General features: G+C 40.4%; 2 protein-coding genes across 8 annotated transcripts in view; both read right to left on the bottom strand.

Moving 5' to 3' along the window:
* The window catches only part of LOC129771581 (calcium-binding protein E63-1), a 236,331-nt gene that overhangs the window by 25,576 nt on the left and 190,185 nt on the right, over positions 1-20,570 (bottom strand). For all 7 annotated transcript variants that reach the window (XM_055775369.1, XM_055775370.1, XM_055775368.1 and 4 more), the window contains one exon: positions 7,328-7,490. In XM_055775369.1, coding sequence (XP_055631344.1) covers positions 7,328-7,490 — 163 coding nt within the window. The remainder of the gene's footprint in view (positions 1-7,327; positions 7,491-20,570) is intronic.
* The window catches only part of LOC129771579 (epsin-1), a 280,095-nt gene that overhangs the window by 161,153 nt on the left and 98,372 nt on the right, over positions 1-20,570 (bottom strand). The window lies entirely within an intron of this gene.

Below are 20,570 nucleotides of genomic sequence, written 5' to 3'. Positions count from 1 at the left end.
AATGAAAATTGCATTACCGGTAAAACTGGTAAATTACCAGTAAAACCGGTAAATTACCAGTAAAAACTTCAAAACAAACCATTCTCTTGAAGAAATGGTTTTTATTGATAATGATTAGTTTACATAAAACAGTTTGCAAGTTTTTGCTACTTAGTTTGTAGGTTAACACGTTAAGCCCCGCGTCGGTCCCTGGAGACTGACACTGAATGTTCCGTCTTTTTTGCATCGATTTCACCGGACCGACAGTAGACTTTTCGTGCGGAGAGTGTCGGCATTGGGAACGACATCAACAAAGTTACAAAATGATATTTAGAAAAGGCCACTATCGATTCGCTGGGACCGAAACGGGCCCGAAAGTTCATTGTCGGTCCCCTATTTTGGTCGGGGCTCAACGTGTTAAAGTAATACTTAAGGACACAAAGAATGTTAATTTTGTCGTCTTCTAATCTAGATCGGATCTCATTAACAAAATTTCCAGAAGAGGGCGCTTGTTCAGAGTCCAATGATGTCGAATACCATTGATATGTATTTGCCTCTGATGCCCTCCGCACGAAAACTCTTATCTGAGGGTTTTCATCTCACCTGTTATGCAGGTTCTGCATCGTTCAGTGGATTTATTTTCTGCTGTTGTCCAGCTACTGAATAAATACCAAAATCGTCAAATTTTATCATGTCACGAACAATTTCAAATGCCTGCACCCGCATACGACTAAATCTGTGTATACGAAACGTTTTTTCTGAAATCCTTTCAATCAGGGTTTCAAGCAGCTGCTTTAAAATTTCTGATGGTTAATTCGCTGTTCTAGCATAAAGCCTGTCCACGTTATATTTCGAACACTTTTCTTTCAGTGTAATTTATGAAATATTTCACTAATCAATGAAATATTTCACTTACATGACAGCTGAAATCCTCCTCTTTATTTCGATGTCCAACATGTTTACATTCTTCTTCAGTTTAGTAAAATGGTGTCGAATCAAGTGGAAGTACGCAAACGCATTTTGCGCGAACGGCAGCAAAATCCAACACTGTCAGTACGCGATCTCGCCTAAAAGCTAAAACTGCCGAAGAGTACCGTGTTTAGTGTGTGCAAATCGTTTGACCAGCGCTTAACTGTGGATCGGAAGGTTGGAAGCGGAACAAATCGAAAAGTATGCTCCCGACAGATGGACCGAAATGTGGATGCCATTATTGAGAAACATCCCAACCTTTCAGTTATAAATGTTACTCGAAAGATTGTAAAATCAAAATCATAAAGGGTGTGTCACATCAAATTGCATCACGGAAAAAACGCTGTAGAAAATTAATTTTTAGGAATTATATCTTCAGCTTTCGCTTATAATCAGATAAGAGTGTATAGATCACGTTGGCCATGCTTCACTGTCAATTTTTCGTAAATTTGGAAAAATGTCATCGAACGAAAAAGAGCGTCGTGAACTAATCCTGTGCACCCATTTCGAGAATCCGGAGTTGTCACATCGGGACATCGGTAAGATGCTGGGAATCGTCCAATCCACGGTCAGCAGAGTACTAAAACGATACTTCGAGAACCTAACCATCGACTGGAAGGTGAAGAACGGCAAAAATGGATGCTCCGCCAGTGAAAAAGATCACAAGCGCGTAGTTAAGCAGTTTAGACGTGATCCGAGAAGTTCGGTTCGGGATGTCGCCAATAAGCTGAATTTGTCAAGTTCATTCGTCCAGCGGACCAAGCAGCGGGAGGGCCTGCGTACATACAAGGTTCAGAAGGCTCCTAACCGCGACGAAAGGCAAAACATGGTGGGGAAGACGCGAGCCCGGAAGCTGTACACTGAAATGCTGACGAAGCCGCATTGCCTGGTAATGGACGACGAAACCTACGTCAAAGCGGACTTTCGTCAGCTGCCGGGCCTGTTGTTCTTCTCCGCAGAGGACAAATTCAGCGTTCCGGAGGAGATTCGCAAGCAGAAACTATCCAAGTTTGCCAAAAAGTACATGGTGTGGCAAGCGATCTGCTCTTGCGAAAAGCGGAGCGCCCCCTTCGTGATGACCGGCACGGTAAATGGGCAGGTTTACCTTAAGGAGTGCCTACAGTAGCGCTTACTACCACTATTGAAGCAGCACGAGGGGCCGACCATCTTCTGGCCGGATCTCGCTTCGTGCCACTATTCAAAGGACGTGTTGGAGTGGTACGAAGCCAACGGGGTCACCTTCGTGCCAAAGGAAATGAACCCGCCCAACGCGCCGGAGCTTCGCCCAATAGAGAAATATTGGGCGATTATGAAGCAGGCCCTCCGGAAGAATCCAAAAGTTGTCAAATCGGAGGCGGACTTCAAGAGAAAATGGATTTCTGTTCAAAAAAAACTACAACCTGACGTTGTACAGAACCTTATGGACGGGGTAAAGAGGAAGGTGCAAGCATACGGGCTTGGGCTCGATGTATGAATAAAAAGAAAATGCCAAAAGTTGTTTAATAATTTTTATTTTACTGTCTAAAATTTTCAAAAGGATCGGTCTACTGGGCGAATTTCCACAGCGTTTTTTCCGTGATGCAATTTGATGTGACACACCCTTTATGTACAAAAAGTGAAGCAGAGACATATACTGAAGGCGTACATAGTGAAAAAGGTGCCCAATCGTGATGATAAGTAAAATTTCACTACAAAAGCCGTGCTAAGGTGCTCTACATCCAGTTTTTGCAGAAATGTTCATGCACCATAATGGACGATGAAACTTAAGCCGGGTTCAGACGGTGCGAGCAAGCATACGAGTCGGTCTAGTCAGTTACTGCAGTGCAGCTACTCACACCGTGTGAACACATCATGCCAGTTATTGTCATGTGTGATCCGGCGTGCGAGCTACTTCAAAGTTTTTTGAATTTACTCGCACTCGCATGCTTCAAAACGTCAAAAACAGAATTTAGCGTTCGAATCAGGGATGCCAAATGTAAAGAAATGTCTCTATTTTTAAGATATTTGAAAATATGCGAAGATATTTATAGACTTGAAAATTATTGGAAAAACAAATAAAACCCTCATAGTTTCTTAACGAAATCATTGTTATTCTGTTTTGCACGCTGGCGGGGCACGCTTTCTTTTTGAGATAGTTTTCTGGAGAATGTCTAATATAGAATCATTATCAGGCACAATTTTCATTCAAAATTCACTCACAACTTGCGAAAAAAAGTAAGGTTCTAAGAAACAGAATACATATTCGATTTAAAAAAGTACATTTTCATTCATTATTTTAATTTTTGACGCGTGTGAATAAAATTTTAAAAAGTCTTCTAGACTATCATTTAAAGCATCACATACTTCCGGAATTATCTTAGCTATGGATGCTTTCGAGATTCTAAAAAATATCGACAACAATCTGAACAATATTCCAGAAGAAAGGCATATCAATGTCATTTATATTATCACTCTTGCAGGTACAGCATCCTTCATGAGTGTATCTTGGCGTTGTATTTGTGGAGCAATTAAATTCAACAGTTTTTCCACTTGTTCAGGTGTTATTCTCAACACTGCTCTGTAATCTCTATAAAATTGTGTAATGATACATTCAACTGAAAACCTAAGATGAAAACTACCAATAAAGAAGTCGATTTCGGACCAATCATTTGACAAATTCGGACCTGATTGCTGTTTCTGACTATTTGATGGACATTTGAAAAATCGCCTGGCATCCCAGGTAAACCCGTGCCGTAGTATCTAGTTTCTCGCCAGCAGCTCACACTATGTGAACGGACAAGGCGAGTCAACCAATTGTCAAGCGAGTCCACCGGGTCAGTAGCTGCTCATTGTCAAGTCAGCTACTAGCAACGTATAAATGGGCCTTTATGTTCTCGAAGACTTCAAGCAGCTTTCGGGTCTCGCTTTTTATACTGCAATGCGAAGGAGTGTCGTAGCCGAGTGTTTACGGACCAAGAAGCAGTCTAAATTCCCCAAATAGTACTTGGTTTAGCAGGCCATATGCAGTTGTGACCGAAAATTCAAATCTTTCGTCTCTACCGGCACTATCAAGAAAGATGTCTACGAAAAGGAATGTCTCCAGAAGCGGTTGTTACTTTTCATAAAAAGCCACGACTCTCCAGCATTGTTTTGGCCAGATTTGGCCTCTTGTCACTATGCAAAATCCATCCTGGAATGGTATAATGCACATGAGGTCAAATATGTGCCAAAAACAGTAAATCCACCGAACTGTCCAGAACTTCGCCCAATGGAATAGTACTGGGCTCTGATTAAGCGAAAACTTCGAAACTAAAAAATAATATAAAGTATAAAGGTATATTATTTGTGGCATGAAAATGAAAATTACCGAAATTACCGGTTATTAATTGTAAAATTACCGGTAATTCGGTTATGAAAAATGACCCGGTATAACCGGTGAAACCGGTAACGGTAAAATCGGTTAACAATCCCTAATCGTTATTTTAAGTTTAAACAAAATTAGGATTCGTTGGTTTACGTTATGAAAACATGAATAAATTGTTGTTAGAGAATCTTTTTCCCTGTAAAAGTACCCATCTTTCGAGTATGGGTGACTTGTTGGAAATTGTAAGGGCTATTCATATATTTTTTTGAGAATCTGAAAGAAATAATTTTTTAGAAAAATGAACTTCAATTTCTAAAACTTTTTTTTCAGTTTAATTTAAAGAAAATTTCGCATTTTTTTTATAAAAATGTAAATAATTTCCTACATTTCACCCTATGAGCTATAAGCATGGGTCAATTCAAGCAGGCTGCATCAAAGTTCGGACGGAAGTATTCTTCAGACGTTGATATAGAGGTGGAAGTGTTCAAGATGCCTATAAAGGACCTACATATTCCATGACTTGATCTCTTAGAACATTATTCAAAGATATTCTCTCTGAAGCTTCCAGTTACAATGGCATCGTGCGAACGCATTTTCAGCAAGCTAAAATTGATCAAACATTATCTGCGTTCTAAAATGAACTGAGACCGACTCGATCGAGAAAGAATCGCTATCAGACCTTGTGTTGGCGGAAGTAAAACCCCGTTCACTAATGTTTGATAGCATGTATTTATCTGCTTCAAAGCTGCAGAAAGCAGTTATAATTAGGTTTCAATAACAAATTTAGGTATATTAGGCATCTTACAATTTAGTGCATTAATTCAATTTTGGGGGTGAGAAACCGCACTACATAGAATAATTAATTATCGCCACGGAAGTGGGATCTAGAAAAATAAATTGTAGGTTAATAAACTACACTATACTAGGCAATTAAACAAATTCATACGGTAGAAAAAAATAACTTTTAGGTAGTAATAAATTAATTAAATAAATTCACTCCGCTTCACTTAACGCCAGGATCAATGTGGTCGATCGTACAATTCAGCCGGATCTGGTCGAATGACGGATCGATCGATTCTGCGTCACGATCATTCTCTCTGACAGCGGGTGACGTTTCCGTTCGAAGCGTCGCTTCCAGATACCGGGTGACCAGATCCATCGTGGATGTAGTAGATCGGTAGACTTGCGGCAACATCTTGAGTTAGATGCAATTGTGGATCAGTTTGCTTCTGCTAAAGCACGCAAGGCAAAAATTTGACTAGAGAATAAGCGAAGCTGGTAATGACACTTCTAGTCTCTGAATACGAATAAACTGCTCAAAGTGAGTAGCTTTTTCAAAATATCACAATCTTGAAAATAGTGGTATTTTTGGGGGCACCATTTTCATAGTTCTCCGGGGGCGCTGCCTATCCTCACTACGCCGCTGATCATGAGCATAGAAATCATAACCTAAAATTGAAAATTAAGTGCTTTGTGCGAACCTGCTACAGCATCAGTATCGACGGAATCATTGGCTACAGTCCGTTGCAAATGCTGAACATGTTTGCATCAATATTGACCCCAAAAAAATGAACAATGCGTGATTCCTAGCTTTATGCTGTCTGCGCTCACTTTGTATTGGCTGGGCTCAAGGTCCAACCCAATCGAGATGACCCTTTGCAAATTCTAGTCGTGCTTGCAGGTGCTGTCCTGAAAGTTCCAGCCAAGTTCTTGGGAAAACGTACGCTTTGCTGCACTCGAGTTTAATTTTCATCAGCGCAAGTTCATGACAAATATATAGTCTCTCTTGGTACGAAGTGTACCAAATGTTTAAACACGAGAGCGCCGAATGAACAGAGCGTAGAATTCAGATACTGAACATCGCTTCTCACTTGTGTGATGCGCGCCTCATTTTCGCTCGTTCTAAGCAAAGCATATAAACAACAGCGCTGCATCCATACTAACCAGGCCCTGGCCAAGAGGATATGATCCGCGATTCAAGATGTGTTGCAAATTTAGCTGTCATTGCCAAACTATCAAACTACATTTTGTCTTTCGAATGAAGTGTTTATCATACCATTTCATTCAGTTGTTTAGGAGTGTGGGAGATAGGATTGATATTATGAAAACAGTACATAGATATATAAAATTCGTTCTTTGTGGCACTGATTAATAATGAATAATAACGAGTGCTTCATCTGTTCTGAAGCTTTGGTTGATTTATTGATATGCTCTGAGATATTAAAGAAATCTTATACTCTCCGTAATAGCGAATAGAAATATAAGAGCATACGATGCTGCCAAAACTAAAACGTTAAGGAAAATGCGAATAGGGAGTATGGACAGAACATACTCTCCTCTCTTCTGTATAGCATATATGAGAGACTGTGAAAATTGGAGAGTTTCACAGGGACTTTACAATCTCTTTATAATGAGTTATGAATGCAATGTAATTTGATGGTTATTCTCTGGATTATTATAGTGGCGAGCGGTTGATTTTAGTCGACCGGGAGTGGTTACGACAAGGAGGTATTAACGCTCAAAATCTCGTTGCTCCGGCGTAACGCTTTCATTTTCGAAACTTTGAACTTACACCCCAGTATAGAAATGAAAAACGTCAAAATCGAAGAGGGCCGGGTCAGCGGCCGGACGATTTGGCGTGGAATTGCTCTTGCTTTTTTTTGTGGTTTTGAGGTGTCCAAAAAGATATTTTTTTCCAGAAAGTTCTCATTTTTACATCTTATATCAAAACTTTTGTGGATTTCATTTTTGAGATATATTGTTTCAAAAGCGGTAATGTTTCGTTCAACAAAACTCATGCGTTTCCATAATAGCAGTCCCCATATATAAAATAAATGGAGACGCATGGTTTATTTCCAATAAAACATTTTTGATTTTTTAGTCCACCCTAGTTCTGAATGGTGGACTGGGTACATGGCTTAAGAGTGAAATAAAAAAATATCATAATTTTTCGGAAAGAAAAAAAAACAAGGTTTGAACAAAACCCGAGCCATTTTTTCCTGCAAAGTAGAACCTCGATTCAATAACACAACGCACCTGAAGGCAGCAACCAGATCCTGTGTGAGGTCATCGTCAGCTGCCTGGGTGGTGCTGTTGCCGCTACTGCTGCTGCTACTATTGCTGGTGTTGCTGTCTTCCTTGAGCGCCTGGATCCGGGCCACCCACTGGAGGAACTCGGTTTCGTCTATCAGTCCGCTGCCTGAAACAAATGAGCAGAAGAATTTTAAATTTCGTAGTTAAATCTGGAGAATAGAGTAATTCGATGATATGTTTTTCGATGACAATATAGCATTCATTGCATTCCTAAGTTAAGCGTGGAACTCATTTGCATCACTGGTCCCCTCGTCCTAACGAGCAAAGAATACAAGCAAAGACAAGGATAAACGGGAACTCTAGAGTCATATAGTTGGGAAGAAACTTCTTCACCAAATGATCATTAAGCGCTAAAGTTTCCAATTGGGTGCAATTAGGACAGCAATTAGTGATACAATTTTGCCCGATTGTTGGCTTACTCTCTCGTTCTCTATGGGAGGCTCATTAAATAAATTGCTATTCAAGTTGGATGTAAACTCTTAATATTTTTTTTCGTCACTCTGCTGCAGCGGGGATGACAAGAGTAATTCCCTGCGAAATAATTGAAAATGATCCAGAAGAATCGCAAATTAATAAAAGGACACGTTGAGAGCTTGTTCGCGATAGCATTGTCTGTGTACCGATTGGTGGGAGCGATCACCAGTAGTAATGTTACATTAATTGAATCAAACAAATCAGTGTAATTGTTCAGCGGGAAGAATGATTTAATTTTGCGGTCTCAGTGTCCTGCACCACTCATTACCAGCCACTACTTAGGGTCCATTTCAGCTCGGTGCTTTCGTTGTCGTCCGTTTCATTCATTTCCCTGTTTGATTTATTTCAGCTGAATTGTTCGGAAAATTTCTGCCGGATCTTTTTTTTCTCCACTCAGTTTTGTGTTTGTGCTTCGGGGGGTATGGAGACTTTTCAAACCAAATTGAAAGCTTCACGCGAACGATATTGTGTTGTAAACTGAATTGAGAGTACTTAATTAGTGAAAAAAAAGGGTGGTTTATATCTATGATATAACCGCAAGGTTGACGTGCGACTACCTTAGCTTGGCAATCACTTGTTTGTATTGATTAAATTCTTGATTGAATGAAACAATTTCCGAATCCCGAATTGAATTCAATATATTTGCTTTGTGAGTAAAAAGATTGAACATGTAAGGTCAATTAATGCATTGTGATAGATTATGTTCTTCGTTACAAGTAAATTAAATGACAGTCCTTTTACGGACAAAATATGTGAACGGAAGAATAATCAAACGATGATTTTATTGTACATTTCTCTCTGAAGTTTGCATCCCTCAAGTGTACGCACTTCTCGAGCCACGAATTTACTCGAAACCTGATAGTTCATTCGCCTCTAGTATCTGCACCATTTTTCCAGGTTCCTAATTTGAGAAGACCGTGTTAGGGAAACACATAGGCAAGCGAGTACAATAGTACTCGCAGTTTGCATTTATTTGCAATACCGATTTCCCCAGAAACCTTGGATTTGAAGTCTGTGTTAGGCAAACACAATCAGTCGAAACCAAAATGCTCCCGACTTGCATGTTTTTGCAATGTCGATTCTCCCAGACACCTTGGTTCTGAAGTCTGTGTTAGGGAAACACATTTCAGTCGAGACAAAAATACCCCCGACCTGCATGTATCTGCAATGCCGATTTCCCCACGCTCCATTGATTTCAAGTCTGTGTTAGGGAAACATATTTTGGTGGGAAAAAAAACTCCCCCTACGTTCATGTGTTTGCGATGCCGATTTCCCCAAGGCTGCTTAGTTTTGATGGCTGTGTTGGGGAAACCGTAAATCGGACCAATCGAAACGAGGCAGTTAGGGCGTTTAGATAACGCTTAACATTTTACAGTTATTATATTGTTTATCTAATGAAAAATTACATTTTATTAATTGCAATAGACGCGTAAAAATATTCCCTATCAATTGATGCAAACATCTTTCCGATCCAGTAAGAAATGTTCGAGTTACAGGCATTCGGACTCTTTCCTTTTTTCCTGCATGTTCTGTGTTTAGGTTTTCATTTTACCCCATATATTCCGGTTATACGTAGTCCCACGTCAAAATTGTGTCACCCTTATTCCCATGTTCACATGATTACATATATGTATTTTCTTCCAATTGTTAACTGATTCTCAAAGGAAACATTAATCTGCTGATACCTTAAAGGTGATTTTCTTCATCCTTTTTTTTTTCGAGATGATACCAAATTAAAGATAAGCACACGCTCTTTTCAAGGTGTGATTCCGAGACTCTTTCTGCAAAAAGTATTTGTGTGTCCTTGAATTTTATCAACTTCCGAAACAAATGGTTTGCTTTTGCCATCACCGCCTCGTCGGAGAATGCTTCTAAATTCGTAAAATTCGACAGCAAATAACTATAAATTAAGGCACGACATTCTCTCCTACGAGCGAGGAAAAACCTATTCGATAGAATTTCCATTTACTACATTATGCCAAAGTGAAAGAGCGAAGGTCAGAAGGTCATCTGATGAAGGTCTTTGGTACTCGAAGACGATTTCACATTATCTCGAGCATTATGACACTTAATGACACAGATGGAAAACTTTAACTATCCTCCGGTCCCCCAGCGACACCGATTGCCAATCTGAATTTCTTTTTGTGTGATGGCCACTATATGTGACGACAAAATCAGCAGAGGCAGGTGTATGTGGCACGCCCACACACAGTCAATAAAATGCTGTGCTGTCACTTGCCGAGGTGAACAACGGTGATATCATCCTTGCGAGGTGGGGGAGAGAAAAGCTATTAGGCTACAGCAGCGGTGTCGCTTTTCGGATGCCTTGCTGATCGAACGTTAAGATGGATCGCAATCAGGATCAAGTTCAGGCTTTATTTACTTTAGATGTTAGTGCTGTTTGTTGAGAGGTAGAAGCGAAGGACTGGAAATTCGTTTTAATATTGAGCATAAAAATAGATTGTTCCTAGAAGCTTGATTTCCTTTCAGCGTAGATAACAAGAATCTATTACTCACACGTTTGTAGAGTTCCGGCAAATACTTAACAGGTTAGTATTTTTTCGAAGATACCCCTACGATTTTCGTTATTAACACTTTGACGTCCGCACGATACACGATACTTGGCTTGTCGCCGCCCGTTCTTGACATTATCGGGAAATTAGAAATTGTTAAGTTTTACTAATCTTATCGTTAGTTTTTGTAAGTTCTCAACCCTGTTCCCCTACTTTCATGAAATTTCGAAGATATACATACGTAAATATTACAAACCTGTCCATATTATCTCCACTATACATCCATGCGGATAATCATCGAAAAAGTGTTTTACTTTTCGGTCTGTTTTAATTTGAGTAAAAACATTGAAAAACATTCGGCCGATTATCTCGAAAAACAGTATATTGAAATGCAAGAAACTGCATTTATGTTTGGTAAAACATGGGCTTCGAAAGATATAATAAAAGTTCTTCTTAATATGTCCGTTTTTCCCCACCTCCCCTACTTATAAAAAAATTATACTTGGTAGTGTGTGTAAGTTATTGTTACTTAAACAAAACCGTAACAGAACGCAAACGATACTAAAGTGCTGTCGCCGGCCACTGAGATACTATGCGCACGTAACCACTGTGGTGTCGCCGGACGCCAAAGTGTTAATCTCGTGAATTTAATGAGCTTAAACCTTGACTTTTTTCTTTTTTCAAAATTAATGTACACATTGGCGTCGATGAACTTGTTCCCACACTCAAAATTATCAACGAAATATATGACACCCACTTCCCCGTTCATCCCAGCTTAAGCTCGCACGTGCACTTTATGCCCGCTTCGAGATTGGGTAGCGCTGTCACGTTCCCGTTGGAGCACAAAATGTGCATCGGAATAACAACCCCCAGAAGGGTACACAATAAGGCAATCAAGCGATTAGAATGTTTTATTTCCCAACAATCCAGCCGGCTTCCCATTCGGTTGCAAACAATCACGTGCAGGATATTCCAGAACGTACCACACCAACTTCACACACACACACACACACACACACAAGCTGGGGCTGCTTTCCATTATGGGAAAACAGTTCCTGCCCGTGTATGTTTGCCGCAGACAGAATGTAATTCACGATGCGTGAATTTCGTGCCATGAGCTTGGATTGGAAGCATTTATTATCGTGCTGCTTCAGATCAACCCGAGTGGACGTGGATTAGACAACATATGGCGGCAAAATTGTGTTCATGAATTGTATCCTGCACGTGAGTTGAAAGTGAAAGGGTAGAAAAGCTGTTCGGTCTTTGTCTAGAAGCCGTTCGGAAAATTAATTTATTGCTTAACCTTGACTTTTACCTGCGAAGGTAATCGCTATCGGTGTTTGGAGAAATTGCTATAATGTATGAGGCTTCCTACATAAATTACGTAACGTGTGAAGGTGGAGGAGGTGGATCAAGATTACGTTGCATGTTACTTGTTGGGGTTTGTCTTGTGTTACTTAAGAGTGTTGGGGTTTCACAGTGTTTACCGGTATCGAAGGGATTTCTTTTCCGTGTTAAACGGCGATCAAGTTCCAGAATGGGTGTAACTTGGGGATTTAGAGAATTATTCGGGATTGTAAAAGGTAAGCCGACGCGGTCGAGTTCTCTATTTCAACTGGCTTTATTCTGTCCTCAATACTAACTACATTGGCAAATTTGGACAAATTAGGGATGCTCAAAAAGAATCTTCCAAATTCTATAATCGCTTCAACATTCCCGGCCACTTTTTTTTTTTATCTTCGCTTATTTTTCGTCGGCCTATTTCCGCCACTTTAGTGCCAATCACCGACAACAGGGAGGCGACTCCACCTGTTCCTACCTATCAGACTCAACAACTCATGAGCCGGGCCAACTTCTTTTACTTCCCCTCCGAAGGAAGACGTAACCAGAGATTTTTCGCCTCAGAAAATCCCAACGACGCCAGCTGGGATTGAACCCAGGCCGATCGGATTGTGAGGCTGTTACGCTAACCACACAACCACTGGCGCCGTCTTTCCCGGCAACTTTGGAATAACTGATATTCCAAGAAAATACTAACATGTTTTATTCTTTAAGATTGATTGTAGCTGCATTGTACATATTAATTCAGTTAAGTTCGGTACGCTATCAAAATTCACAGTCTCCGTGGCTTCATACTAATATTGACCTGAAGTAAATGAAGGATGTTTAGCTGTTGATTGGTGATGGTAAAAGTGCTATTTTTGCTGTAGGTCGCACGACATTCTCCGCCGAAGAAGTTCTCAGAGTCACGACTCGGACGATCCCATCCTTGCCAGGGTGTACCTTTACAATTTTTCCGAGTGGCCATTGAGCTGGTGGTAGGCAATCATCTTTTATGATAACGACTTGCCCAGGTTGAAGAACAATAGGTGCCTTGTTGGTTTTGACTGCCCGAGTCTGTAGTTGTTGGAGATACTCAGGGTACCAACGGGACCAAATTCGCTGTAGGTGCTTCTCGGTCTGGTGCCAGTGGTCAAGGCGATTTTCTGGAATATTTTGGAGGAACGCTTCTGGAATAGCTTGAAGGTTGGAGCCTACCAGGAAATGTCCGGGCGTTAATGCTTCTTGGTCCGACGGATCTGATGATAAAACTGTCAGTGGTCTCGAATTTAGGCACATTTCAATCTGTGCAAGCAGAGTTAGCATGTTCTCATAGGTGATGCTAACCTTTCCGATTTCCTTCAGCATATGTGTTTTGGCTGATTTGACGGCGGCTTCCCAAAGGCCGCCAAAATGCGGTGCGCGAGGAGGTATAAACTTCCAGCGTATTTCATTATTAGCACACCAATTAAACAATTCGTTTCGGTCAGCTTGATTAAGTTTCAGCATTTTGTATACACGATTAAGTGCATTTGATGCACCTTTGAAGACTGTAGCATTATCAGAATTGATCTCTGTCACCTTTCCTCGGCGTGCCACGAAGCGACGTAGTGCAGCCAAGAACGCAGATGTTGAGAGATCACTTACTAGTTCAATGTGAACTGCACGTGTTGAAAAACACACAAAAATCGCCACGTACACCTTTGTTGGATCTCGTTTGCGAATTGAGGATTTTATAAAAAATGGACCGCAGTAGTCCACGCCACAAATTGAAAAAGGACGCGTGGGAGTAACACGTGATGTTGGCAAGTCAGCAATGCTCTGTTGTATCAGGATTGGCTTGTTACGAAAGCATACATGACACTGGTGGTAAATGCGTCTCACGAGATTTCTTCCGCCAATTATCCAGTATTTTTGACGTAAACTAGATAGCATCAGTTGTGGGCCTGCATGCAACAACATTTTGTGGAAATATGATACTAATAGTATGGCTAATGGATGCTTCGCAGACAATACTTTAGGGTGTTTGATAGAATAAGATATTTCTGCATTGTTCAAACGGCCTCCAACACGGATGATTCCATAAGCATCGAGGTACGGTGTTAACCATTTCAAAACACTGGACTTAGGAACGAATTCTCCATTGACAAGACTTTCTTGTTCACGGAGGAAATTTTCACGTTGTGCTATACGACAAAGAGTTCGATCAGCTATTTGCAGCTCTGAAGACATAAGTGGTTCTAAGTTCTGTACAATAATCTGTGTACGCAGATGAGTGTATATTTCAGGAGTGGTGCGGTGGGAAGTGGTGCGAGCTCGTAGTATTTCAATGTATCGTATCCAATACGCAATCGCTCGTCGAAGCCCCGTGGGTAACTGGAGAACCGCGTGAAAATTCTTTCGCTTAAATCAATTTCAGTCGTTGACATGGCTACTAATGAAACCTTTTTTCCTTCTTTGATTGTTTCTGCTAAATCTTCTGCTGGTAATGCCCCGATAGGCCATAATTCCGCTGGTTGGGAAAGCCATGGTGGTCCATTCCACCATCTTGTACGATTAATGATTTCATTTGGGTTTAATCCTCTAGAGATGTCATCGGCCGGGTTTTCAATACCTACTATGTGTCTCCAATCGTTGATATTTGTAGCAGCTTGAATTTTTGAAACACGGTTAGCTATAAAGGTTTTCCATCGGCTGGGTGGTGATCGAAGCCTTTGTAGCACCGTTGTAGAGTCGGACCAAAAATAAACAGGTGGGGATATTTTCACTGCATTCATCACCTTCTCATAAAGATGTGTGGATAGTAAAGCTGCGCATAATTCCAGCCTGGCAATTGTATGGCTTGATGAAATAGGAGAAACTCGAGACTTTGATACTAGCAGCTTTACGGAAATCTGGGTTGTCGATTTAGCTCGGACATAACAGCATGTGCCGTAGGCCTTCTCGGATGCATCAGCAAAAAAATGGAATTCAATGCTTACTGCATCGAAAAGTGACACGAAACGTGGTACTCTAACTTGACTCAGTAGATCAATCATTGTATGGAATTGCTTCCATTCGATTTGTAGTTTGGTTGGTAGAGGATCATCCCATGTTTGATCTCTGGTTGTTTTAAGCGACCATATACGCTGCATAAACAATTTAGCTCTCAACACTACCGGCCCGATGAGGCCCATAGGATCAAATATCTGTGCTACATAGGATAACACCTTGCGTTTGGTTAGAATGGCAGCTGGCAGAGGCAGCTGCACCTTGAAATGAAAATAGTCCGTTTTGGGTTCCCACGCGAGACCCAGTGTGCTGACAGATTGATCATCGTGTAAATTGCATAATTCTTGTATTGCTAAATCTTCGGGTGGAATATTTTGCATCACCTCCACTGAATTTGATGCCCACTTCTTCAATTGGAATCCTGCAGATTCCAGAGTCGTTGAAATGTCGTTCATCAACTGGATGCTGGACTGGACATCTCTAGCTCCAGTTAGTAGATCGTCCACATAAAAGTCTTCTGCGATGGATTGATTCGCTTCTCTTGCTGCTTCTTGTAGTGTTTTAATGGCTAGGTAGGGGGCGGACGCTGTCCCGTATGTCACCGTCTGGAGTTCGTAAGTAGCGATTGGATTGGATGGATTCGAACGCCAGAGTACTCGCTGTAAGGGTTGGTCTTCTGGATGCACTAAAATTTGCCTAAACATTTTTTGTATATCCGCAACCAAAGCTATAGGATGCATGCGAAACCGCATCACAATGGACAATAGATCTTGTTGAAGGGCTGGACCGACCATGAGGGCATCGTTTAGCGAGTACCCAGACATCGTCTTGCATGATGCGTCGAAGACCACCCTTGTCTTTGTGGTGCTGCTGGATAATTTAAATAAGGGATGGTGAGGCAGATAGCAATGATTTCCAGCGTAATCGACAGGTTGAATTATTTGCTTCATATGACCGAGGGTTTCGTATTCCTCCATGAATTGGACATAATCTATCTTCAGCTTGACATCTCGTTCCATTCGACGTTCGAGGCTAAGGAATCGACGTTCAGCTACGGATCTGGATTCACCGAGGATTATCTCGGGGTTGACCTTTCTTGGAAGACGCACTACATATCGGCCAGAGGAATCACGTGTAGTAGTATTGGCGTAAAACTCTTCACAATATTTTTCCGCGGTAAAATAATTTGAGTCTGTTGGGATGACTTCCAATTCCCAAAAATTTTGGAGAACATTCTCCAGACGCTCGTCCATTGTGGAGACATGATAACATGTTTGGAAAACAGATGGAAATTTTGATGTGGGTCCACATATAGTCTAGCCAAATGGCGTCTCCACTGCCTGTGGCAAGTCTTGCCCTAGATGAATTTTATTACCGGTGTGTAACTCCCAGTATGCTTCACCGCCGATAATAATATCTACTCTGCCTGGTACATTGAATTTAGGATCAGCGAATTCTATCGCTGGAAGTTGCCACGATGAAGTTTGAACGGGAACAGTGAGTAAATCTGCAGTTGGCTCTTGTATTATCAGGAACTCCAGTTTAGTACCAAAACGATTTATTCTCGATCGAACAGTTGCGGTTAAAGTGCGCTTCAATTTCTTCAGCGACTGTCCTATTCCAGCGATGCTTACATCAACTTTAGTTTGTGGGTTCGTGAGACGGTTAGCAAGATTGCGAGAAATGAAGTTCGACATTGAGCCTGAGTCTAACAGTGCCCTCGCTTGGAATACATTGCCGTGATCATCAACGATTTCTAAAGCGACGGTTTCTAATAATATTGTGTTTGTACTCGATTGGACTGACATGCTGATTTTTGATGTTGACTGACCCACATTCGACAATGAGTATATATTTGGATCTTCTCTTGAGTCTGATGATACAGCTGGAGTGACAGAATTTATCACAACCATTGTTGATTCATGCAGCATTGTGTGATGTCGATCTCGACAAATGCGGCATGTGAACTTCGATTCGCAATTCCTGGCATTATGGCCGGTTCGAAAACAGTTCCAGCATAACCTTTTTTGGGTAACCAGCTCTCTTCGCTGTGTAATCGACATTTTCGAAAACGTTGGACACAGAAACAAGAAGTGTCTTTCGGAACATACGACGCAAGATGGAATATTATATTTCCCGGACGTGGATGCGTTGGCAGCGAATTTGGATGGGAAAAATCTACTGCCGGCCACTTTTGCCTGAACCGGTTGTGATCGGTGAACAAGATCTGATGCGACGGTTTTCAGAATGCGAACTCGTTGATATAAAAATTCTATTAATTCTTCATACTTAACGTCTTCTTGTGAGCTTGTTTTTTCTTCCCAGGCACGTAAACTTGTTGGATCCAGTTTGTAAGATAAGATGTTCACGAGGGGAGTGTCCCAGCAATCGACCGGCTCATCGAGTATCGTTGAAACTCATCGATGAGTTCATGTAATTCTTGAGCATTTTCTTTCTTCAATGGGATTAAATCATAGAGCGAACGAAACAGTTGTTTTTTCAGGAATCTGCGGTTATCATAGCGCTTTAATAACGCGTCCCAGACGGAGAGGTAATTCTCGCCTTCGATATCAATGCTTTCGAATGGTTTACGCGCTTCACCTTCAAGTGGTAGAAGAAGATATTGAAGTTTGGCAATAGGTGGAATTTCACTATTAGAATACACCATCGATGAATACGTGTCACGAAACGACAACCATTTTGAAAATTCTCCATCGAACTTAGGCAGATTGATTTTGGGTAACCTCAAATGAAAAATTGATGATGACGTGTGGGTATTGTTGTTCACAGATGTATCGAGATTACTTTGGTTTGCATTTACGGCCTGTTTTGCCAAAAGGAAACCTTTCGCTACACAATAACGCGCTTCGAATTCAGCACGCTCTTCAAGGTGTGTGTCAAACAGCTCTGGATCATCTAGCCTTCCTTCAATTTTTCCTTGGACTTCTAGGAATTCGTTGTATGCTCTGTTCAGTGACTCCAATCGAACGGGTAACTGGTATTCGTCGCGTACATGATCATAATGTATCATAAAACTTTCTACGGAATCGCGATGGATGTATAGCGCTCTTCGGTTCATAACTAACTGCGCTAATTCCTTCTCTACTTTTTTATCCGTCATTTTGCACTAACTCTCACGTATTTCGTTGTTTTCCAATGCGAATGGATTCAAGGATTCTTCCAGAAGAACACGTAGATGCAATTCGTTTTCACAAATAAACTTGATAGTCGTCGGATCAATTCAGGACTTACAAAGGAATGTAATGGCGTCACTTTGTTCACGGCTTGGATTGCCGATTTTACGTATAGGATACGATTTCACTCGCAATTTCTGGAAACTTGATTGGGAGTGTCCTTCGATCCGGTTCGAAGGACCAATGTTGGGGTTTCACAGTGTCTACCGGTATCGAAGGGATTTCTTTTCCGTGTCAAACGGCGATTAAGTTTAGAGAATTATTCGGGATTGTAAAAGGTAAGCCGACGCGGTCGAGTTCTCTATTTCAACTGGCTTTATTCTGTCCTCAATACTAACTACATTGGCAAATTTGGAAAAATTAGGGATGCTCAAAAAGAATCTTCAAAATTCTATAATCGCTTCAACAGGAAGGGAGCCTAAACCCGTTTTACCGTCACATAATTTGTGTACCGCGTCTTAGGACAAATATTTGTTTCATCAAAGAGAATACTATATACTATTTTACCTTGATTTTTTTGGATCCGTTCGGTTGCATGTAGAGCAGCCTTTACCTGTTGGGCTTCTTGAAATGGAATAATAATTCACAAAATAAACGACAATACACATTTTTGTTGGCACATTTAACAGGAGATTGAGGTTTTGACACGTTCCGTTTTAGTTTTTACAAACCTCCAAATTTCCGGCCTTTTTTGATTTCAACGTTGCTAGCAGCATTTGGTTGATAAAGAAAAAAACGACAAAGGTTACTGTATCGCCCTCTGTGGTTGATCCTGAATTTAATTTAGCGGAAAGCTCCATTGATGCGATGACTTGCCTAGGGCAAGCAGAAATCCTTTACCATTGAACCGCCCCATCATCCGCGCGGCCAAAATGCTCAAGCTCTCATGCAGTTCACCTCACATCGCCTGGTTTAAATCGCAAACTCAGTAAATGCCGTAACGTGAATTGCACTCGGGAGCAAATCAAGCATTTGGCTATATAACGATTGCGGAAAGCATTGTGTTATGAGAGTCAGGATCCGGAAATGAGTGGGTTATCTCCATTTCCCATCGATCGATTTCTTCCGGAAGAATGAGCTGGATTTCCGTTACGTTCAGACGAGGGAAGGGTTGTTATATTTTCCGCATTCTGTTTGCAATATGGAGGTTGGTTTAAGGGTGTCACTTTTTCCTCTGCACTATCGAAATTGCCATTTTGCATTGCTGTTTAGGAATTTGGATGACTTAGGTGTATGAAGCACAATGGTAAAGATTACCTGAACTTTTTTTCTTCAAAATATATCCCTTCTAACAAAAACCAATTTTCACAGTGTGGAAAGCCCATGGAAAGGATGACAGATGTGAGTTAAAGGGCCTGGCTGGGTGAAAAAGAAAAAAGTGCCCCAAACCATGTCACCAGCTCTATGAAAAATATTGTATATGGTACCGAATAAGACACATTGGAAACTTTTTAGATCTATGGCGAAAAACGTACCTTTTCGTTTATTCCACGCCATTCTCAATAGCTTCGAGACAAAAATTTGAAAAAAAAAAATACTGAAAGTGCATCTTACTATGATGTATCGGGGCACATTAAAAAAAATCACCGAAAATTATGATATAAATATTTTGAAATCTAGAAAACATTTTTTTCGACTTTTGAGATCCAGTATTTTTCTAATACAAAAATGTCTTTTCGATTTTCATTGTTTAAAAATTCGTTATTTTCCGAAAATTAAAAAAAAATGTTTTCGTGAATTTTAAAGGTCTGACAGTCAGTGCTGCTATTTTTTAAATCATTCATTCGAAATCGAACGCACAATAACAATCAGTCATGCTTTACAACACTTCTATTCACACTAATATCGCGACTCATGAATGTATGCTGGGCGCCAATGAAAATGGGCATCTCGAATTTTAAAAAGTTACCCCCTTAAAAAATTTTTACCACCTCGAAAAAATACTCTATGCAAAATATCAGCTCAATCGGACTTAAGGACAATCGGAGAGTGGCGCAAAGCGGTCAAAGTTTGAGTTTTTTGAAAATCGAGAAATCGCCCAAGCAAAGGAAATCGATGTTTAAAAAAAAATAAATTATGCCAAATGTCTTCAAATGGCATGAAACGTCGAGATCTACTGTGATCTCGAATTTTTTTTTGTCAAAAATCGACACTCTGGGTTGTTTTTTTTCCGGAATACGAGGCAAAACTTATTATCTCGATTTTTCATATGGAACTTCGTGGAAAGTTTGATTTATACGATAAAATACACAATGCAAAATATTAGCTCAATCGGACTTAATTTACTAGAGTCGCAGACATTAAAATTTGATTTTTTAGAAAACTGAAAAATCACCGGAAATCGTGTTTTAGTAAAAATGGTTTGGTGCCAAATGTCTTATAATTGCACGAAACGCCAGGAATTATTATTTTCTCGAAAAAAAAAATATTTTTTTAAATACATTTGGCATCAATCATTTGTTTTTTGAAAATCACAATTATCAGCACTATGAAAAGTCTTGAATAGGGTACAAAATTAGATATTTTGGAAGTTAAGAAATTTAGAAAATTTTATGAATGGTTCAATATATGAATTATGGAGAAAACGTACTTTTTTGTTTTTGTTCATGCCACAAAAAAAAACTCAAAGTTCATCTCTTTTTTATTTTCAAATCAATTACTACTAAGTGCGAGGTGTATCTTGTCGCCAGATCG

Source organism: Toxorhynchites rutilus, chromosome 2, assembly GCF_029784135.1.
Source record: "Toxorhynchites rutilus septentrionalis strain SRP chromosome 2, ASM2978413v1, whole genome shotgun sequence".
NCBI lineage: Eukaryota > Metazoa > Arthropoda > Insecta > Diptera > Culicidae > Toxorhynchites > Toxorhynchites rutilus.
This window is presented reverse-complemented; position numbering and strand designations above follow the sequence as displayed.